The sequence below is a fragment of the Sorex fumeus genome, unplaced genomic scaffold, assembly GCF_029834395.1.
Source record: "Sorex fumeus unplaced genomic scaffold, SorFum_2.1 ptg000128l, whole genome shotgun sequence".
Taxonomy (NCBI): Eukaryota; Metazoa; Chordata; class Mammalia; order Eulipotyphla; family Soricidae; genus Sorex; species Sorex fumeus.
Window position 1 is genome coordinate 25481415 of NW_026606185.1, and position 23154 is coordinate 25504568.

Genomic DNA, 23154 nt, shown 5'->3' on the forward strand with positions numbered 1-23154 from the left:
GAATTGGAGAATGAAGGAAGAAGTGAGAGACAGTTTATTTTTGCCTCTTACTCGGCATTAGTTCAGTGTCCCTCTTTTAGTGCAAGGGGTGATACACATAAGAGAAATCGTGATAATGGAACTTGTAGAACAGATTTCTAAACAGGCAAACTGATTTAGGTTTGGGTTTCTCTAGGAGTCTATTTTGGTCACATTTCAATTAGTAAATTATTCATGATGACAATTCTGTAATGAATTCTGTAGATAGCAACTTAACGGTATTTTTGTACAGTGCTCCACTTTTGCAGTGTTGTGTGAGGCTATTTGAGCTTAATCCCCCTATTGTGTCTTACTTTATTTCTGATATATTTAAGGGAGAGAATCTCGGTATGGATGGTGAGACTTATTCCTTCATATAGGTCACTAGTTCTCACATTAGGTACTTCTCTGCCACCCACAGTCTCAACTCAATGAAGAGAAATCTAGTCTATTTTTTTAATGCAATGAAAATGTAGCGATGGCATTCTATCATTTTATTCTTTGGGGGTTGGAGCCACACCCAGCAGTGCTCAGGGGCTATTCCTGGCTCGGTGTTTTGGACTTGGTTCTGGAGGTGCTTGGGATCAAAGACAGGCATCCTTTCAATTTCCTAAGCTCTCTCTGTCCCCGTGACAGTATTCCTGAGTTCAGAAAAACTGAAGGAAACTGGAAGTTATATTTTTATGACTCATTCAAAAGTGACTCTTGTTTTTCTTGTACTCTTCTCCCTTTCTAGTATGATCTTACTCTACTGTATTTTCAGAAAGTGTCAGCACAAATCTGTTTCTTTATGTTATTCCTAATGCAAAGGGGCAAAGGATAGTTGCTTTTTTGGGGTCATACCCAACAGTACTCCTATTTCTCCACTCGGGGATCAAACTTGGGTCAGCTATATGCAAAGCAAGCACTGTACCCTCTGTACTATCTCTCTGGTTTCTAATCCCAAAATTCTATATACAGACAACTTATTTTCCCTCTTTCTTACAGAGGTAACATCCAGTTTCCAAAATGTAAATAAATATTTTAGGGATACATTATCACACCAGACCTACCACTGAAGTGCCACTATCCACAGGATCCTTCCCATCCAATCCTTTCCTGTCCCTAACCTTGGCAACTTCAATGTGTATCAAAGACTTTTTCCCCCTGAACATTATCTATTCCTCTTTTGTTTATATACCATTAAGAAAGAGAATATCCGAAGGGAGCACCAAATAAAGGATGTTTGGAGGATCCTCCCAGGAGGGGAGATGCATGTCGAAAGTAGACTATGGACTGAACATGTTTGCCACTCAATGCCTCTTTTGCAGACCACAACACCCAAAAGGAGAGAGAGAACACAGGGGATTGCCCTGCCACAGAGACAGGGGGGATGGGGGGATGGGGGTGGGAGGGATATTATCCATGGTGGTGGAAAATGGGCACTGGTGGAGGGATGGGTATCTGATCATTGTATAATTGAAACCAAAGCACAAAAAATTGTAAATCTACAACTTTAAAAAAAATAAAATAAAATAAGGGGGAAAAAAAAAAAAGAAAGAGAATATCCAGTATTTGTCTTTCTTATTGACTTATCATACTTAGTGTGTCCCCCTCCCAGTTCCTTCCATGTTTTCTCCAAAAGCAAGATTTTATTTTTTTTCTTATAACTGAGTCATATTCCATTTAGTAGACTGATCTCAACTTTTTAATCTACTCATCTAAACTGTGAATACTTGTTTCCAGATCTTGGTGATTGAAAATAGCACTGCAATGAACATAGGTGTATAGATTCCTTTTTGACTGTTTTTTGTACTTTGGGTAGAAATGGAATTTCTGGGTCATATGACTATCCTATTTCTTAATTTTTTGAGAAATCATCATGCTCTTTTCCATAGAGCCTTAACCAGTTAACATACAAACTACTGGTGAAAGATATTCCTTTTCTCCACAACCCAGATTTTTTCCTGCAGTTTCTGACCTTTTCAATATAAGCAGTTCTCACTGATGTGAAGAGATATTTCACTGTCCTTTTCATTTGAACGTTCTGATAACCAGTGATGATAAATAATAATTTATAATTTAATAATTTCAGAAGTCTTTTTGCCATCTTTAGTCTTCTTTGGGAAAGTGACTTTCCATTCTCCCTATTTTGTTTGTTTCATTATTGTTGATTTGTGAGTGCTTTTGTATCTTTTGAATATTAATCCTTTGTCATATACATGATACACAAATACCTTTCCCCATTCAATAGAATGTCTTTTGTCTTAGTGATTTTTCTTTCCAAATGCAGAGGTTTTAAATTTGGTGTAATCCCATCAGCTTATTATTTATTTAATTTATTTGTTATGTTACTGCAGTAAATATAGTTACGCATATTCATTTTAGATATGTTTTATGTACAAGGTTTATTCCTGGCTATGCACTCAGGAATCACTCCTAGAAGAGCTTGAGGACCATATGTGGTGCCGGGAATTGAACCCCAGTCAGCTGCATGCAATGCAAGTGCCCTCATCCCATTTGATAGCTCAGGCCCTCATCAGTTTATGTTTATTTTTGTTTTCCTTGCCAGTAGAGTTGAATTACTGAAAATACCATTTAATGTTTTGAAGACATCATTTAGTGTTTTGCTTATTTTTATTTTATGAATTTTGTTAATTCCATTCTAAAGTCTAAATCTATAATTCATTTTGAGTTAACTTTTGTGCATGATGTCAGATAGTAGTTCAATTTTATTCTTCTGAATTTGGCTAAGCAATATTCCCAGCAGCATCCAAGATAATTCTCTTTGATTTTAATTTTGACTATAGCTTGAGTAGCATGGTTATCATAACATTAACATGTTAATGTTGGTTTTTATTTTGGCTTTTGGGTCACAATGATAGTGCTTAGGGGATACTACCAGCTCTGTGCTCAGGAGTTACTCCTGTTGGTGCTCTGGAGACCATAATCAATCTGGAGTTTACTGCATGCAGAGCAAATGCTCCAGTGCATTGCACTCTTGGGCCCTGTTTATGATTTAGATGTACAGTTACTGCAACATCTTCACCATCACCAAAGTGCCAACATTTTATTGGTTTTGAAGCCATACCTAGCAGTGCTCAGGGCTTATTCCTGGTGGGGCTTGGGGAACCACATGGGATGCCAGGAATAAAACCTGGCTCAGTCACCTGCAAGACAAGGTCTTACTTGCTGTACTATCTGGTCTGCCCCTTAAGTGGCTGAATTAGAAAGGGAAAAATCGGAGAGAATTCTGAAGCTGAAAGTAGTGCAATGCAGTAAAATTTCAAGAAAATTAGAGACGAATCTGAGAAGCACGGGAACAATGTCCTATCTCTCAATATTCTATCTCACAATACTCTGTCTCACAATAATTGCTTTACAGACAAGTCAGTTTCTAGTGCCAGAGTCTATAGTTAGGATTTATTTGAATTAGGATTATTGGATCCGAGGGGTCTACAATCATATAAGTTGACAATTCTATTTTATATAAAATCCCCCCTCTCCCTTCCAAGTTCGTATTCAAACCAAGATTCTATTTGAGAAGATTGAGGAGGAAAAGTTGAAGTTAAAGAAAAAAAAGACAAAGTGATGACTGTCTTTGGTGTGAAATTATGTGATGCTGGTAGTAGTGGAGGTTTTGCTTTGGGCTTGCAGCATCGTATCTAAAACTTTCAATAAAATTCACCTTCTCCAGTAAGCACTAAACGAGGGTAAGTGAGAGTATGAACTGGATACAGAAAAGCATGAACAGAGATTCTCTCATCCGTCAATTCTCCCAGAGCAGCAGAGCGCGGGGATGCTGGGGTGGCTGGAGAATGAGGAGGGTTATTGTATGAGGGAGCCAAGTTGTAAGTGCCCCTGCTGGTTTGGTGAAGGGATTTTACAGGCATTAGCTAAATGAGTCACATGAGCAAGTCACATGGACAACACTAGAAACCCCCAGGTCTGAATCATGGCTGCCAGCCCTTGTGGAGTTGTAAGTATCCTCCAGCAGAGCTTTTTAAGAAAAAAAGGTAATCCATATGCCCCAAGGAACAGTCTTTCACCTTCATTAGATGCTAAATATATGAACCCTGGAAAAGTTTATTTGCCTCTATAACCTTCTGCTATTTACCTCTGCTATAGCTCTATTCACAGATTAAGTTATGAGCACATTTATCATTGTCAAGAAGCAACAAGGGAAGGTGCTACAATGGGAAGGATCTTAAATAATTCTCAATAGGAAAATACCTTAAATCCCCAAAGGCTCCCCGTTGTGCCACCCCACAGCAACTCTTTATACCTCTGCACACTCTTCTCCAGCCTTCCTTGAAAGCACCTCTTTTCTTTTTCCCTAAAAAGAATTTAAAAGTCTATTTACCTAAGAGTTCAGCCACAGACTCTCTCTTTCTTTCTCTCTGTCTCTCTCTCATGGAATCACCGTGAGATATAGTTACAAGATTTCATGTTTGAATTTCAGTCATACAATGATTAAATACCCATCCCTCCACCAGTGTACATTTTCCACCACTAATGTCCCTAGTATCCCTGCCCCCATCCCCCCCCCCCCCGCCTGCCTCTAAGGCAAGCGTTTTCATTCTCTTAAGTACTTTATAAGTATCAACTGATCTAGTCTTCACAATTCTTTGAGGTATCTACTGTTTATGGGCACCCCCTCTTTTACATATCAAGAAAACAGAAATATGGATGTTGAAATATTAAAACACTTGCATGCGGCCAGAGAGAGACTGTTAGCTTCAGAGCAGGGATTTGAACCCAGACCTCCCTGCTCTCAACCTCCCGAAGTGGGTGTTTAATCTGTTACTGCTGAGGTTGCTAGCCCACCCTTTCAAGTTGCCTCCTACCTTATTCTCCACGGTGTTTTCACTTCTGCTTGGAGCCTGCTGAGCCCTCTAGAGAGAGAGATGCCTTTGAAATGCAAAGGTTGACAGCTTTATTTGTGGATCCACTCTGTGGTTTTGGCTAGCATCTGCTGGGCACAGGCTCCAGATAGTCAGTCTTTAAAAATGGTGTTATATTCACACCGGCTTTGTTGGATAATTGCATGTCTTTAATTTGTGGTATTATAAACAGAGCAGTAATCTGGTTCTGGAGTAGCTAAAAAACAGTTATTTGATATCCATTAAGTCGATTCCTATTTTTATTCCCTCAGTAGAGGTGTATATATATTAAGGGCAGGAAAAGGCAACATTGTAACATACTTGAATATAGGTCTTGAGACAGAAATGGTTGAGGGAAAAAAATCTTCTGAAGATGGTAGGGACAATTTTTCCTTCCCCCACATCAGGTAATGACACTTTAGCTTTCTTTAGAATATAAATTTTAAAAGGGGAAAAAAAAATCACACCTCTTAGTTCATGCTCTTGGAAGAGATTAAAAAAAAAAAAGACCTATTTAAACCTTGGCTCCCCAAAATGTTAGGTTACTTAGAAAACTCTGGTAGTTCAAGATAAGTGAAAACATTCATTCATGTTAAATAATTCATATAAATTTCACACAAAGTAGCCAAATTGGAAATAAGGGTATTCACCATTGATGATCTTTTTAATGTGTTAATTAAATCTGTGATTTAATTAACACATTAACATTTATAGGCAAAGACTAGATTATTTCAATAACATGTCCCATTGTAAGATATTTCGTGGGGGGGGGGGTTGCAAATTTGAGCCTAAATAAGCTACTCGGGCGTTGGAGATTAATCATTCCTTTTGTTTAACCCATTGGTATAGTATTTAGATTAACTTGGAGGTTTGTATTTAACTTGACAAATTTTAAAAGCCAGATCAGACACATGCTCCTGGTCTTCCCTGGACTCTGACAGAACTACAGGCAGGAAGAAGGACTCGGCCATTAGTTTGTGATTAATGTTTATAGAAAGTAATATTTCTACCATTCTATGGATGAAGCAGCCGAGGCACTGAGGGGTTAAGTGGTTTTCTTCAACTGCAAGTCTGTTTAGTAGACCCAGGAAACTCAGGCCCTCATAGAGCACAAGCTGACTGTGGTGTTTTGCCTCTAATTCTTAACGTGGTGAGTTACAGTTCTTGGACCTGCCCACAGGCAGGTTATGAGCTGGAAGTTGGAACAAAAATACCAGGATATTGACCATAGCTTTCTAGGGGAAGCTACAGAGGTATGTTTTGACTATTAGGACTGACATTGGGCTAATACTTTCTCTGGACCCTAATCTTCCAGACCCCTCCATCCCCCCCATCCCCCACTACTCTCTGCTGATTCCTTATGGCTTCTGTCCATGAGGATTCAATCAGCCTCAGACTGCTGACCAGGGAGGGGGCGCAGAAGGACTGTAAATCTGGGAAAGCTGCAAGTATTCAGGGTCTTGAACTTTATCAGGTTTGAATGTGTGATTGTGAAAGTAAAGAGCAGAGAAATGACAGCACTCAGTAAATCAAACATAGAGAAGATCAGAACTGTCAGAGGCAAGAGAAAAACAGGCTCAGGGCATAAACCCCATTGGAAACCTGTAGGGAGGGGGAAACTGAGTCCTTCCCTCACACACACATACTCACTCTGCCTAGTTGGAAACAATCTCCTTCTTCTGTCATCTTGGTTTTTGTATTTTGGACCACACTCAGTGATACTCAGGGCTTACTCCTGTCTCTACACTCAGAAATCGCTCCTGGTGGTGTTCAGGGGGACCATATGAGATGCCAGGGATCAAACCTGGGTCAGCAAGTGACTTACTCAATGTACTATCTATCTTGCCCCAATGTCATTTTCTTTCAACAACAAACAGTACTTTGTTATGTCCCGTGATCTTTAGAAAGTTTTCACTATTGATGTTTTGATCTTGTTTTAGAAGATGGGTGACTACAAGAAATAAAACAAGGGAAACTACTAAAAATGGTCTGAAATGAACTAGATTTTCTTTTAGCAATAATATGTCCCATCATTTCCCAGAGATTTCTATATTTTAATAATATTCACCTAAAGCATGTGTGAATAAAATGGAATAAAAAATTCACATAAAATGTGATGAAAGTCGAATTTTTCCTGAATAAAGAGTGATACCAAAATGACAGGTTAAAAGCATGTCTGTGTGTACAGATGATCAAGTCAGCTTAGTTATTTACCACCTCCTCTCCCCTCCCCTGCCCAGATCCAATTAACCAGCCCTGATGATTCTCCCAACTCCAATTCATTCCTATCTACTTTCCAGGAAGGGGTGCTACTGGGGACTGGAATTCTTGTCATGGAGCAGAGGTTGAGCCTCAAGATGATCTTTGTCCTATAGAATTTGGAGTCTGTAGTTTGTGTATGCAAGGAGAACAAGGAGTGTTTTCCCTTCAAAGTAACCAAAGCCAAATACAAGACAGAGTTTGTAATTTCCTATCAAAAAATTTAAAGTCCTCACTTCTGCTCACTGTGGAGATAAAACCAAGACCGCTAGTGATTAACAGCCAGTTTCAAACTTGAATAAGTGCTAAAAGCATTCTCTTTTGGGGGGGAGGAGGGTCACATCCAGCTATACTAGGGGAGTGTGTGTGGGTCTCCTCCTGGTTCTGTGCTTGGGCAGTGCCAGGATCCAACCCCGGCTTTACACAGGCAAAGCATGTGCTCAGTTCATTGAACTATTTCTTTAGTACCTAAAGAACTTCTTTTCTAGGAATTAATTTAGCCTTGGGTTTCAGCTGGGTCATAGAAGAAACTGAAATAGATTATAGAAGATATGAGCTGATTTGAATATAGGTATTAGTAATATCTATATTGTAGGTATTAGTAATATAATACCTGCATGTGTTACCAATACAACATAACACTTTGCAATGTAACTGTTACAATAGGTGTAATTGAATGCAACAGTTCATACAGAGAGTGCTTACTGTTTCTTACATTAAGAACTTTTTCAGTCCATTCAACAATCCTGCAAGGAAGATACTTTTAGCATCCTTATTTTGCAGATAAAAAAAAAAGAGAGAGAGACAGAGAGAGGTCAGGCATCTCATCCTGGTCACACAGCCCCACTGTAGTGGAGTCAGGATTCCAAGTCAGGTTGACCTGGAGTCTCTGATCCCCAAAACTCAGTATGTGAGTGGGAGACTCCTCCACTCCCCCTTTTTTCTATCATATTACTGTGAACCTGAGCAGTCTGTGCCTGTGGACTTTGCTAGAAAGGGAGGGAAAAATAAAAATCAAAGAGCCTAGATCTCCATCTAGGCTGAGTTGGGGGTGGTGCTCTGCCCAATCAGCTTGACAGAAGTGCCAGCTTCTAGACTGTAAACACTCCAGCATGGGAGTCTGCGCAGCACAGCGCAATGCATACTCAGCCCTGTAGGGTGCAAGCAGGAGAGGGCTGCAGAGGGTGCAGGCAACTCTTTGGTCCTAATTCTCTGCATAGCTTAACAGAGAGGGAGAGGTCATATTTCTGGGTGGCAAACTCGGCTCCTTAAAAAAAAAAAATTCTGGACAAATCCCCACCCCCCACCCCTTTACTTGACCAATGGAGGAGAGTTACTTAACAATCTCCAAAAGTCTACCACCTTCTTCTGCTGCTTCTCTTTAGCAACACACACACACACAGACACACAGACACACAGACACACAGACACACACACACACACACACACACACTTCACTGAGACAGCTCTGAGTCAATGGCATCTGGACCCTGATCCTAGAACTGGCACTGCCCACACTCCTACTGAGACCAAAAAGATCCAGGCTGGAAAGGGCTGCATCACTGTCATCTTCTGAGGGCAGAAATGATCTTCCATCTCTTACTAGAAATTCTCTCTGGCGCCGGTAGGCACAGACACGGATTCCCTGAGGCTGGATGGGGGGGGGGGGGGGGTAGCAGTACTGAAGGATTGGTAATAGAACCTTATTTGGAGGGAACCACGGGGAGAGAGGCAGCTTTAACTTCTAGTGTCCAGCCTGAGGTGATAGATGCAGAAGATACTAGATTGCTTTTTGGAATTTGGAGTCCTGTCTCCAGCACAGCCAAGGAATTGAGTGAGACGGCAGAAGAGGTAACACCCGGAAAGATAGCACCGGGTTAAATTGTCTTGCATGCTGCTGACCTCGGTTAGGTCCCTAGCATCGCATATGGTCTCCCATCCCTTCTGGGAGTGATCCTTGAGAACAGTCAGTAATAAGCCCTGAGTAATAAACAAGTAACAACGAAAGAAATAAAGGAAAAGAAAAGGTCCCACCGTTGGGAGCTAAGGGGTCTTCTCAGTCACCTCCAGATCATCTTATCACCCTCCTCCTCCACTTTTAAGTGATCGTAATGGTCTGTGACATGGAGAGAGGCTGAGAAACTGCTTGTCTACGGAACTGAAGGAGAGATGAATTTCATCGGGGAGGGAAAACGTGGCATCGGGGCACCCAAGCCCACGCTTCAGTTTTGCGGCAGGAGAGCCTGTTCCCTGCTTCATGCTTGGTGAAGGGGAAGCGATCCCCAGGGATAGCGTCTCCCCGCACTGGCGCCCGGGCCCTTGTGCAGCGAGCAGCGCTGAACGTCAATAAAGAACCGCACTTCTGAAATACACCCGGGCCCGGGGTCGACTTCCCTCCCACCTGCGTGCGCCTCCCTGAGCAACGAGGGTTCGAGGGCGCGTCCGTTCTGCAGTCCGGGGTATGCGGGGAGCCGGGCGGGCAGGCTGCGGGGCGGGGGATGCGGGGAGCAGGGCGTCTGTGACCGCCGCAGCCCGAGGGTTGAAGGGCCACGGCTGCGTCCCCGAGCTCCGTTTTCCCGCGACGTGCAGAGGACGGCGGTGGGCTGGGGCGGAGCTCAGCTCTGGCCCGGGTGTCCCGCAGTTTTAGAGACTCCCTCCCCCCACCCCGAGCCTGGCACAACCCACCCCCTTCCCCCAGGCAGCCCGAAGCCGTCTGCACCCCCTAAGTGGAGGCCACAGGAGGCGCTCCCCGGGGTGTCGGGGCGCACGGGGGCGCCCGGCGCCGGCGTGGAATGTCTTTATCGGGACCCCGAGAGCACGGGCTTCGCCTTCGCGGCTTTAAGCGATCACCCGGAGACACGTCTCGGTCTCTGGTCAGACATCTTGGGCCTAATAGCTGCATTTATTTGGTTTAAAGCGGCCTTGGGGGAAGCAGGGAGGAAAATCTGTCGTCGGTCATTGGGTGGCCCAGATAACAGGCTTTAAAGGGGAGAGGGAAGAAGAAAGTAAAAAGGTTAATGGATGAGGGCGGCTTTTACCGGGACCCTCCCGGGCCGCCCCTTATCGCGGCCCTCCCGGACCCGCGGCGCATCCAGTACATTAAGTCGCGTAAACAGGGCGCGGCCGCCGTGCCGCCGCCGTGACCCCCGAGCCCACCTCCGCGTCGTGCGGGCGGCCGCGGCCCGGACCGCGGGGAGCCGCGTGGGACACCTCTAGGCTGCGCACTTCCCGCGCGGCGCCGCCGCCGCCGCCGCCACCTGACACTTCTCGTGAGCCTGTAGCCGACACCCGGATCCCGACGCCAGGGCCGCGAGAGGGGTGGTGGGGGCGCCGAGGCGACCCGGGGGACTTGGGCCAGCGGGTACCCCCCCTCCCCCAAGGGAAAGAGATAGGTTATTAAGCGAGAAGGCGCCGTCAATTTGTTCCTGTTTTAACCTCAAGGCTGCGTTTGAAGTCAGAAATGTTTTCCCCCCCCTTTTGCAACGTCGCTGGAAGTCCCGGGAGCTTTCGTGCGGTGGCCGTAGAAAAAGAGCGACAGCTTGCTGGGGGCCCAAGGCATATGCATCCCGCGGCTCCCCCGGAAACGGCTGGCCGCTGGGTCCTCAGACACCCTCTCCCGTTTGGCAGCAGAGCCCCCGCCCCCTGCCGATTGGCCGCGGGGTTCCGGCTCGCTGGGAATCGTGAAAAGTGGAGTGGCGGGGCCCGAATAAAGCAGCCCCGGGGACACACCGCGCCCCCGGGCCGGCTCCCCGCCGCGGGCCAGCCGGGCGTCTGGGGAGGACCGGCTCGCTCCCGAGGACCCGCTTCTTGGGTCCGAAGAGCCCGGAGAGCAGAGATTTCGTTTCCGAGTCGCAGATCCCAGAGGAGAAAAAGGCGAAAGGGGTAGGAAGAGAAGTAAGAAAAGAAACCACGAAAAAAAAAGAGCAAAAATGGCCGAGTCTGCTTCTGCCTCTATGAGGCACTCGGGGGTGTGGGTGGAGTACTTCTTCAGCTCGATTCCCACTAATTCGGGGTGCACTTCTGTCTTCCGAACCTCCTCTTGTGCCTTCTGCCATGGACCAGCTGTGTTAATCCCAGAAAGCTCAGAGCGTCGGGCCTAGGAGCCCATGGGGTGACTGTCCCAGGCAAGTGTCCCCAGGGCCGCAGCTGGAGGGTTAGGTACTGCGAGCTGCAAGCCAGGCCGCCTGGAGAAATTTGTCTGAATCAACTCCACGGGAAAACAAGTTTTGTTATATTTCTAAGTTACCTGACAAGAAAACCGATTCACTCTCCTCTCGACTCCCTCCTTCGGTTGGAAAACAACCGTCAACCCTGGAAGTAGTGGGGTGAAGGTGGGGGACAGTCAAAAGACCCCTTTCTCTTAGATAAGGTTATGGAGAAACTAGGAATCAAGAAGGGAAAGGTCAGGACGTTCTGGAGCCCTTAGAACTCGCTGGGATTGGTCTGTGTCTGTCCTGGCCTCACCCTAGTCCCAGCGTGTTTTGGGGGTCAGGCGCACCTTCTCAATATTGCTGCCAAGCCAGGTTAGAGTTGGGGCTCAGTCTCCTAGACGCTCAGGTTTGGAGGCCGCTGCCAGCCTGGACTCCAGTTTACCCAAAGGATTGATTTGTAACTCCTCTTCGTCAAAAATTACCTTCCTGACATGGGAATTTTGAAAAATTGTTTTTCAGAGCAAATCCATGAATCGTTTCTGAACAGTGGGACGCAAAGGAAATCAAATGGTCTGTATTTCTGTAAACTGCTTGCAAAAAATGAGCTTTGGTAAAACTCAGGCTACTGAGCAAAACGCCAAAAGAAAGGCACTGAAAGGCCAGCTGGAGGCAAACGCAGACTTTCTCTTCCGGTCCTAGTATTCGATTGATCGAACTCAGGTTAACATTTAAAGCTCCTGGATTCTGCTCCAACGGGCAGTCCCCGGTTCCAGAGTTTTCCGCCTTCAGTCTTTTTTTTTTTTTTTCCGGAAAATGTGTCCACACTGAAAACTGGAAGCCACCACAGTGCTTGGGGGAGGCAGAGAAGAATGTAATAAAAGTGGCTGGATTGGACAAGAACGCTTTATGGACCTTCTCACTGGTATTTAGAAATTAGTAAGTGTTTAGTAGCAATTCACAACGAAGAATTAAAAAAAAATACTGCCAACTTCCTCCATTCGGAGGGAGTCCGCTTCCCCGACTGGCGCTGACAGGCCCGCCTTCTTCCTCCCACCCTAAGATACACAGGTTCACAGTCCCCAGTTATGTGGCAAGGAAACACACACTTAGGCTCGTAAACCCTCAAATCCAAGGGTTCCGTACCCCCACCCACCGGTTCAACTCGACTTGGGCTTCTTTTCCTCCCCCACCTGGAAGAAACACCACGACGACAATGACAAAACAAAACCCAAACGCTTTCAGGGAGTCAGACCTTTAAAAAGTCATTTACTTGGATTTACCTGCGGGGCGGGAGGGAAGATACAAGCCCATTCCTTTATGAACTACCCCTCTGGCCCTCGTTCCTCAGACGTCTGTTGGAAGAATTCTCCCTTTCCCGCGTGTGAGCGAAAGGGAGCAAGACATACATCACCGCTCCCGCTGGGGACGAACTTGCGGCTCTGCTCGCTGCTGACAGATCGGCGCTGATAACCCCGCGACGTTCATTTCCAAACCCTTCGCAGGCGAAGGTTTGTACACAGTTGTGATAACTGGAGGGAGCGGAGAAGGGGTGTGTGTAAGAGTGGAGGTGGGGAAGCCTCGCTTCGCGCTGGTTCCAGGACAGGTAACCCCCGCCCCTCTCCCACACCTTCACCCGACTCCAACCTCTCGTCTGAGACTTACCTGAAATTCTTCAGGGAAAGCTCAGAGTAATCAGGATACCAAAAATTCTGACACCTCTGCATTGCCACTCAAGTGAAAAAATTCCTTAGGGCCCAGGAGTCGCCCCCCCCCCCCCCGCCCCATTAAAAGTTCTCAAAGGTTAGCTGATTCCCAAAGGTGAACTTCCTGAAAATGTCCCCAGAATTTGATTTATTTAAAATAATGATAATGATAATAATAATAATTATTATTATTATAAATCCAGGCAGCTATAGGGAGCTGGGGATCGAGTTCCTTCTTTCCCCTATCACAGAAGCGTCCACTCCCGACGGCCGGGTCCTCCACGACCTGTGCTCCAGGGTCTCGAGAAGAGGTCGGGTAAAGTTTAAGGTCGGTTACACACAACAACGGAGGAAAATAAAATCGCCCCCAAAAGGGAGAAAAAAACTCCGCTCAATTAATGTGCAGGGAGGAGCGGGGAAGGCCAGCGGAGCAAAGCACTTTCCCCCTCATTCTGGGGGCGCGCTGACCCGGGGAGCGGGCGCGTCCCTCCCGGCGCCGGGCCGCGCGGGCCAGCGCTGTCCACGCCTCCAGCACCCCCTTCCCTCCGCCCCCAGGAGTGCGTGTGTAACTGGGGGCGGAGGGAAGCGCCGCTCCGCAGGATGGGTGTGGGTCGCCAGCCAGGTCAGGCGTTCTGCCACCTCCGCCCCTCCCCCGGCGTCCCTGGGCCGGGCGCCCGGTGGATGGACTCTCCTCCCCGCCTCCCCCCCCCTCCCCGGACCGTCCTAGCGGCTCGGCCCACACCCGCGGGCTGCCTGGCGCTCATTGTCTGCCGGGGCGGCGCGCTCCCCTCCCCCACCCCGCCCGCCATCCCCTCCCCACCCTCTTTTCTCTCCTCCCCTCGCTCCCTCCTCCTCCTCTTCACCTCTAGCGCCCAGCTGCTCGCAGAGCGCAGTTCCGACCCACAGCCTGGCACCCTTCGGCGAGCGCTGTTTGTTTAGGGCTCGGTGAGTCCAATCAGGAGCGCAGGCTGCAGTTTTCCGGCGGAGCAGTAAGAGGCGCCTCCTCTCTCCTTTTTATTCACCAGCCGCGCCGCGCCGACCCCGGACTCGCGCTCGCTCGCCGGCGCCCTCGGCCTCTCCTCGCGTCCCGCAGCAGGACCGCCGCCGCGGCCGTTCTCCATGCGCTGCGCCCACCCGAGGTTCGCCTGCTTCCTTCCCTTGCTCGGGCTCCTTTACTTTCTTCCCTTCCACCCCGCAACCAGTGGCGCGCCCCGTGGCCTTGTCTCGCCAGCTCCGGCCGGGCCGCGATCGGCTCCGAGCGGGACTGCTTTCTCCTCTCCGGGCCGGCTGTAGTAGCGGTTCCCAGGTTCCCGGGACGCTGCGGACCAACTTCTGGTATCTTTCCTCTCCCCGAAGCGCTTATCTGCGCTCCGCCTTATCTCCGAGTTATCTCGGCGCAAAGGGGCGGGAGTCAGGCGGGCAAAGAGGCTTGATTTCTCGCTATCTAGCTCAGGTCTGTGTGTGGGCATTAATTTTAGTATGGTTATCTCCTATGAGCCGAAGCGATTTGGAAGGGCAGCCTGGAAGAGGCCAGCCCCGGCAGCATTCGCCTCCCTTCCCCACCCCCTCCGAGTCTCCCTGTCATTCCTCCTGCCTTCCCCTTTGGGGTGGCCTCGGCTCCGGGGCGGTCTCACGTCCCCCTCCCCTCCCCTTTGTGATCCCCCCCCCCCTTCCCTGTGCTCCGCTCCACCCCGCGACGTCCGATTCCGGAACGATCTGGCCTTTCCAGGGCTTGGGGTGGGCCCACGCGCTGGTGGTTGCAGACGCGAGCGGCGCCTAAGGTGCGCGGGGACGCGGGTGGGTGCGGGCGGCCGGCCCTGCCCGGGGAAGGTCCGAGCCCGCGGTCTCGGCGCCCGGGCGTCCCACCTTTCCCGGGCTGAGTCGCGCGTCTCTGGGACTCGTGTTGCGTTTCGTCAGCGCAAGTACGGGAAGCTCGGGGAGAAGAAGCCCGTCTGCGAGAACGCAGCGGTTTCGTTTTCGGGGGACAGGTTGCCTTCCCTGACGCCCCTGGTTCCTCGCGAACGCACCACCCCTCGAAGCCTCGGGGGGACCCGCGGGGAGGCGGGATGAGGCGCCGCGTAGGCGCTCAGCTAGTTGCAAAGTTCTTCTGTGGGTCATCGCCGGGGGTGGGGGGAGTGTGGAGGGGATGTGCTGTGAGGCGGAAGGAAAACCTCGGCCCGCCTCACGGTCACCTCGGAATCGCGCTCGTGCGCTAAGGAAGGATGCTGCGGGGCGGGTGGGCGGGGAGGGCACGGGGACCCCGCGGAGCGGCTGGAAGCGGAGGGCGGGGAGCCGGGTTCTTGGGGGTGGGGACGCGGGAGCAGCTACGTGGGTTGGGTCACCCCCCACCCCCCGTCTAGCCCCCGTGCCCTGGGCTGAAGCGGGATCTACCAGGAGTCGCGTCTGCTAGGAAGGGGAAGTGGGAGTGAGGTGCGGCCAGTGTGCGTGTGTGGTTACCCCTTTTTTTTGTGTTTGTTTCTTCTGACCGCGTCTCCCCATCTCAGGAACTAGAAGTCAGCTGCGAGCGGCGCCGGACCGTGGATGGCCTTGACTGACGGCGGCTGGTGTCTGCCGAAGCGCTTCGGGGCCGCGGGCACGGACGTCGGCGACTCCGGAGCCTTTCCCGAGCGGGACCCGTCCACGCCGCCGTCCCCGATCTCGTCGTCGTCGTCGTCCTGCTGCTCCCGGGGCGGGGAGCGCGGCCCGGGCGGCGCCGGCCCCTGCAGGACGCCGAAGCTCGACACGGAGGCCGCGGCGGGACCCCCGGCTCGCTCGCTGCTGCTCGGCCCCTACGCCTCGCATCCCTTCGGGGCTCCGCACGGACCCTCGGCGCCCGGGGTCGCGGGCCCCGGGAGCGCCCTGTCGAGCTGGGAGGACTTGCTGCTCTTCACTGACCTCGACCAGGCCGCGACCGCCGGCAAGCTGCTGTGGTCGAGCCGCGGCGCCAAGCTGAGCCCGTTCGCGCCCGAGCAGCCCGAGGAGATGTACCAGACCCTCGCCGCCCTCTCCAGCCAGGGCCCGACGGCCTACGACGGCGCGCCCGGGGGCTTCGTGCACTCGGCGGCCGCCGCCGCCGCCGCCGCCGCCGCGGCCAGCTCGCCCGTCTACGTGCCCACGACGCGCGTGAGCTCCATGCTGTCGGGCCTGCCCTACCTGCAGGGCGCGGGCAGCGGCGCCGCCAACCACGCGGGCGGCGGGGCCGCGCACCCCGGCTGGCCGCAGGCGGCGGCCGACAGCCCCCCGTACGGCGGCGGCGGCGGCGGCGCGGCCGGCGGCGGCGCGGCCGGGCCGGGGGGCGCGGGCTCGGCCGCCGCGCACGTCTCGGCGCGCTTCCCCTACTCGCCCAGCCCGCCCATGGCCAACGGCGCGGCGCGGGACGCGGCGGGCTACGCGGCGGCGGGCGGCGGGGCCGCGGCCGGGGTGAGCGGCGGCGCGGGCGGCGGCCTGGCCACCATGGGCGGCCGCGAGCACCAGTACAGCTCGCTGTCGACGGCGCGGCCGCTCAACGGGACGTACCACCACCACCACCACCACCACCCCAGCCCCTACGCGCCCTACGTGGGGCCGCCGCTGGCCCCCGCCTGGCCCGCCGGCCCCTTCGAGCCCCCGGTGCTGCACAGCCTCCAGAGTCGCGCCGGAGCCCCGCTCCCCGTGCCGCGGGGCCCCAGCGCAGGTAAGGGCTGCCGCCGGGTGGGGCGCGGCGGGCGGGTTAGCTCGCCGCTCTTCTGGCTACCTAGAGGACTGCCGCCACCGCCCTGGCCCCGGGACGTTTGCGAAGCCGAGTTCTGCAGGGCGATCAGCCTGGGGGGAGCGTGGGTGGGGTGCTACGCCCGCGACGGGACGCAGAGTGAAAGGAGGCTTGGGCCGGGAGGAGAGGCGGCACCCAGGTGGGAAGTGACAGGGCCCGGGCCCAGGCGCCGATCCTAGATGGGTCGTGAGCGGGGGTGAGTGTAAGTTGTGGAGCATGTCGGGCTCTTGGTTCACCCTGTCCTCAAATACACGCGCAGTCTCAGCCCCCCGTTAGGCTCGTCAAAGGCGGCAGGAGTTAGTCGTGCGCGCTTTTTCCAGGAGAACGTTGGAAAGTCTCACAGTGGAGAAGGACCTAGGGATCTGGTTGTCACTTACCGCTCCCCTGCGGGAGGGGAGGAAAGGCGGGAACCCTTGGGCCGGGTGTTGTGACCCCAGAGGGGACGCTGGTGGCCCCGCCTAACCCTGGGCAGCTGCGGTGCTGTCGAGGGGATTGAACTGTCGCCCTTGCCTGCTGTAGGTTGGATCCCAAGGATCCTGGGGCCCCATACTTGAGATTTCAGTTTCCAATTTTATTAGTACTTTATTTCCAGAGTCAGGGCACAGGGCGCTTTGAGGTGAACTGGGAAAACACAAGCGCCAGCATACCTGGAAAATACTCCATTTTGGAAAGTGTGTTTTGTCCCCCTGGAGCAGGGAACTGAGAATCTGCCTACGCAGACAGCTTCTCCCAACCTCCTCTTTTTCTTCAACCTGACAGACTCCTAAGGTGAAGCACATTTTTAAATTCCGTGTGCTGGCTGCTTGAGGGAGTCTTAAACAACAAAGGAGTGGGCGAATTCTTTTCATTATCCCCATGAAGATCCTGCTCTGAGATCTGGGATTTTTAATGGAAGTCCCAACCCATCATTGAGGGTCAATGTCTTAGGGACCCTTATTGGTCAGGATAAAGGAAGACTTTTCCAACTGTGTGCATAGAGGAGGTCCTGGAGATAGTCCTTGTTCTCCACTGCATCTAACATCTTAATCTTAAAATTCCCTCCTGTTCTCTGTGAATCTGGCTTGAGTGTGAGTGCCTGTGACCATTTCCCCCTCTCTGTGCTTGCAGACTGGGGAGTAGGCATTGCTTGCCCTGTTCTTCGCAACTGGTCATCTTTCCAGCTGCTTAGGGACTGGTCTGGTTTCTGGGAGCTGAGAGACTGGAAATCTTCAAAGCTTGGGAATGGACGGAAGCGGATCCTGGTTGTGGTGTGAGGCTTTTGGCAGTTTGGCATTCCATAGGGACTCTGAAAGGGGTGGTGTGTGTGTGTGTGTGTGTGTGTGTGTATGAGAGAGAGAGAGAGAGAGAGAGAGAGAGAGAGAGAGAGAGAGAGAGAGAGAGAGAGAGTTTGATAGCGGTGGGACAGGACTGCAGCTCTGCCTATTGGGGACACAGTTTGATTAGATAGCCATTTGACTAGGAGAGTAAATGAGTAGTACCTAAGGCCAGGAGAGATGGTACAGGAGAGAAGGATTTTGCTTGGCATGAGGCTGATGTTGGTTCCATCTCCAGCATGACCTGGAGTAATCCTGAGCACAGAGCCAGGAATAAGTTCTGAGCACCACCACTGGGGGTAGTCCAAAAACCAAACCAAAATTTAAAAATGAACAAACAAACAACAACAAAAAAAACCAACCAACCAAGAAGAAGTAGTGCTTAAAATAGAACTGGAATCTTCAATTTTTTTTTAAAGCATTAACTGGTTTTGTAACGAAAGTCCTTGCAAATGCTGGGAGTGGAGTTAATTGAGTTAATTGCAGGCAGGTCACAAGTTTAATTTGCAACTTTCGAAAGCCTGTCCTTTCGTGTTTTTTTTTCTCTTTAACCTTTGGGTAGGACATGCTAAGTGACAGTGACAATGACAAAACTCTTTTTAGGCTTTATTTTGTTTTGTTTTTTTAATGCAAAGGAGTTGGGAAATCTGTAAAGAAAATTGTAAGCTCCAGAGAGAATAAGCCTATCTGTGGTAGGGGAGGCAAAAGACCTGAGGTTTGCTAGGTTTCACTGGTGCTCTCAACCTAGAGACCTCAACCTACAATTCAGCCCCTCTCAGGATTCTGAGCTAGATGCCCAGTGTTTACACTTTTTTTTTTTTTTTCGTGAGTCATTTTGTTTTGGGGCTTTCTTTAGTTAATCTGACCAAACCTAAGTGTTGAACTTTGTTTGCTTGGTGTACAGAGAGCTGGGAACCCCTTTTCATGTGCCTCCCCTGGTTTTGGTGGAGGTGAGCCCCAGATTCTCGAAGCCCTTCAGTCCTTGAGCTCTTACCAGTTTAAAACTGCTGAACTGTGTTCATATTCTGGATCCTGAGATAAACGGGCCTGCCTTGCCTTTATTCCAGGTCATGTGAGGAAAAGTAGATGGTCATGAGCAGGGATTTTTAAATGGGTGAATGAACTAAATCAACCCGATACTGCAATTTATTATTTTTCAAACAAGACCCTTAGTTTTTGGCAGTTTTAGGATTATAGCTGCCTGGTGAAGGACTTCTAACACTTTTTTCCTCATCCAGAATATGACTGCGAGTTTCGTTTTGGAGGTTTTCAGTTTGACTCCCTGGAGAGAGCAGTGTTTTCTCCTGGAAGTCTTTATTGTTTCTGGCCAAGGGGACGGAGGCCAGGCCCAGGGCTGGGTCCACCAGGGAATGCCCCATTCCTCCTTTGAGAGGGGCTCTGATAGGTAACATTTTAAAGTCAACAGCAAAGACAAATACCTTGTTTAACTTCAGCGTCCTTGAAGTCCTGAGCATTTACTGATGTCCGAAGTCAATAGTGGCTTTTTGCGCAGAGAAGAATAAATCTTTGTGATGTGTTGGAAGTTGTTGTATACTTGTGACAACTTTGAATTTGAGTTGTGTTGGATGCTAATTTCTTTTACAGTAAATTTCTGATGAGGGAGGAGAATTGTTTTTTAGGGTAAATAGTATTAATGGAGTGGAGTCTTGGAGATCCACTTCACATTTAAATATCTTGACAACAAACAGTTAATGGTAGACTGGATCTCTTAAGTGGCTAAGAAATGGCAAGGAATAGAAATGATTCTCGGGGGGCTGCAGAGATTGTACAATGGTAGTGGCATTTGTCTTGCTACTGTGGATTGACCCCCGCCATCCTATATGGGCCTCTGAGCACCACAGGAGTAATTCCTGAGTGCAGAGCCAGGAGTAACCTCTAAACATCGCTGGGTGTGGCCCCCAAACAAAACCAAACAACAAAGAAATTCAGAAATGTACAGGTTATCTACTTCATTTCGGAACATCAAACTGGAACATTTAAATCCTCTATAGTACAAATAATTTCAATTGGTTAACTATTTTTGAAATCTAATTTAAACCGTTTCTGTTTGGGGATGGGGTTGGTCCTCTGGTGGTAGAAAGTATGTGGAAGACTGGGTTCTAGCCCTGGCACGGCAGAAAAAAAAAGCATAAGAAAATAAGCCCACAAATATTACTCCTACACATTTAACCAACTTGGTGGAAGCTTTGAAAATTACAATTACTTACTTTTGAGGGTTTTAAAATATTAGCAGTTTAGGTTAACCAAAACTATACAGCGAAATGTCATACAAGTTATTTAAATAGATTTCATAAATGAAAATTTTGATAAAAAATGGGAAGTGGTTTTATTTAGAAGTAGGGCTGTCTTAAAAAAAACTTGTTTGTGGAAATTTTACAGATAGAAACAGGCCCACATTGGAAATCAGAAATCAGTTGGAAATCAGTTTTGGTTGTTTTGAGATGGAAATAAGACTTTAAACAAGCATTTATCTCTGCTCCTTGGTGTCTTTTAATCCTGAGAGAACTGGGTTACTTTTTAATTAATTGACATGCGTTCCCAAGAACAACTTTATATTTTAACTTGTGATTTTTATTGGGAAGAATGGGTGTCAGGAAATACTTTTTAAAAGATACTTTAAGTCAGTGTCAGTCAGGCAGCTACATGTGTCCGGAATATTCGCGGCTGGAGGTTGGTGGGGTGGGTGTCAGTGATCAGCGTTAATATTGTAGAACTTGCTGGGCTTTGGCATGTGGCATCCTGTGATTATGATGGATTTCAGTTTTGAAAAGCTTGGGAACAGCCGGAAAGGAGGAGTCGGGACGCACACCGACCTCCCCAAAGCTTTTCTCATCTCAACTCGGAGGTCCTGGCAGGCAGAAGGCGCATAACTTGGGCTCTGCTTCGAACCCGTCTCCAACTTCATCGGGTTTTATTTTAGGGGGTGGGATGGGTGCGCAGAACTACTGGTTTGCAGATTTTTAGTGACGTTAATAACTGTTTTTTGGCTTGGCCGCTCAAGGGCAAGATGCGTCCGGGAGAACGCGTGCGGGGAAGCCGGGAACCGGCGGTCCTAGGGGTCTGGGGTGGCTTTCGGGGTGGCTGCGGGGAGGGGCGCGCGCGGTGCGATCGCTTTTAGCCTCTCATCACTCTCTCCTCCTAGACCTGCTGGAGGACATGCCCGAGAGTCGCGAGTGCGTGAACTGTGGCTCCATCCAGACTCCGCTGTGGCGGCGGGACGGCACCGGCCACTACCTGTGCAACGCCTGCGGTCTCTACAGCAAGATGAACGGCCTCAGCAGGCCCCTCATAAAGCCGCAGAAGCGCGTGGTGAGTGGAACGCTCCGGACCCACCCTCAGTGCTGCCCCGGGCTGAGCAGAGCCCAGGGCGCGCGGGCTTAGAGCTGTGCATTCACGCCTGCATTCCCGGGACACCCGGCCACGCCACCGAGCCCCCGCGGGCGCCCAAGTGCAAGTCATCCCGAAACTTGCAGTCCGGGGAACCCAGGCAGCCTGTCTCCGTGTTTATTTATATATAGGGAATGACGTCCGTCCAGAAAAACAGGAAGGTGTACAGTGCCACTGTCCTTTCAAAGAATCTATACTTATCTCTAGATGTCCTTGTCAGAGCACTGAAATAGCTATGGAAGGATGCCGGAAAATTAGGAATGGTGGTAAACTTCAGGGAGGAAAACGGTCTAGCCAATCAAGTGGAGAAATGAGATGAGTTTGTTGTTTGTTTGTTTGTTTGTTTGTTTGACCTTGGCCTGGTTTGGATTTTATCCTCGATAAACCATGCTTCCCCCTCTCCAGTGAGGAGGACAGCCAACTCCCCAATGACTCTCTTTGCTTCTCACATTCTTACTCTGGACTCCTTTTATTCTGTCCCTTCAGCCTGGGTGCTCCTGCCTCCTCTCTCAGACAGGGTTAGCCCCGGATTCCATACCTCTTGGGTTGTCCTTGAGTCTTCTAGAATTTGTTTACTCTAACCTTTGTTATTTTGAAATCTCACCGTTAAGAGAGCGATGTGAGACCTGTGGATGGGGGTGGGGGTGAGAATGCAGTGTGTGTTCAAGTGGAGGATTTCACCAAATCAGGAATTCTGATTTTCTTCAGGCATTAGCCTCCTTGTAATTGTTATGTGTATTTTAGGAGAGACTGTTTATTGCAGTGGCGATTAGAAATTAATCACCAGCCTTCACTGTAAGGCTAACATTTGTTTAGCCAAGCACCCATACTCTAATACCTTTTAGAATAAAATATTATATAGTTAGATGCCAGACATCTTAAGTATCTAAGTAATTTATTTAATTGTTAGACTCTAATTAGCAGGAACAAATGCTACACACATTGTTTGTGTTAAATAGATTAGAATGAAATTGCATCACAATGTAAGTCTGACACCTTAAAGAGAAGCAATTAGTTTTATGGTTGTTTTGTTTTTAATGCATTTAAAATAAAATGGCAGGGGTTAATTTAATGAGCATATGTGCTTTAAACTTGTTACAACCTCCTGCAGTTTAAAGTATTCTTCAAAGGGTAGGGCATCCTTAACTTAGAGCCCAACTCCCCTATTTTTTTTCATTTTTCTTAGATGAATTCGATCAATAGGAAAGGCAATGTCAAAAGAAAATATTCCAAGGCAGTTTTGTGTTTTTATGCATTATCCAACATATGAGCAGTAATAAAACTTTTTTTTATTTGAATGGCACATTGAACTTAGAATGAGCTGAACTTGGAAACGTAGTATTTTCTCGATTGAGGGAAAAACTGATAGTAGCCTTTTTTTGGTTTCAGTTGCCATTATAAATTTGATCTACAATCATCCTCATTTAGATAACTCCATTTGTTTTTGTGCACTTAACAAGAAAAAATAAAGCCAGGGGCAGGGCCAGGATGGGGTGGGGGGTACACCAGTTTTTAACATCGCTGAATCAACTAGATTTCCTTCTGGCAGGTGTCTTGGCAGTAACCAAGGTCAACCAATATATGCTTTGTAAATGGGTTATAAATGATACCAATTGAAAGGTGTGTCTATCAATTAGTTCACCCTTATGGGCTTCTTATTTACGGTTTTGATGGATTTAGCTTAGTTCTCAG

At 49.3% G+C, this 23154-nt stretch overlaps 1 protein-coding gene across 3 annotated transcripts in view; it reads left to right on the forward strand.

The window, feature by feature from the left end:
• The first annotated feature begins 13862 nt into the window (after nucleotides 1-13862).
• The window catches only part of GATA6 (GATA binding protein 6), a 29545-nt gene continuing 20253 nt past the window's right edge, over nucleotides 13863-23154 (forward strand). Inside the window, exons 1-3 of one of the 3 annotated variants that reach the window (XM_056138393.1) lie at nucleotides 13863-14132; nucleotides 15498-16666; nucleotides 21218-21384. In XM_056138393.1, coding sequence (XP_055994368.1) covers nucleotides 15535-16666; nucleotides 21218-21384 — 1299 coding nt within the window. In that variant the 5' untranslated portion in view covers nucleotides 13863-14132; nucleotides 15498-15534. Of the gene's footprint in view, nucleotides 14133-14818; nucleotides 14916-15391; nucleotides 15424-15497; nucleotides 16667-21217; nucleotides 21385-23154 lie in introns of those variants that run through there. The other 2 variants (XM_056138394.1, XM_056138395.1) reach the window with 2 other exon arrangements.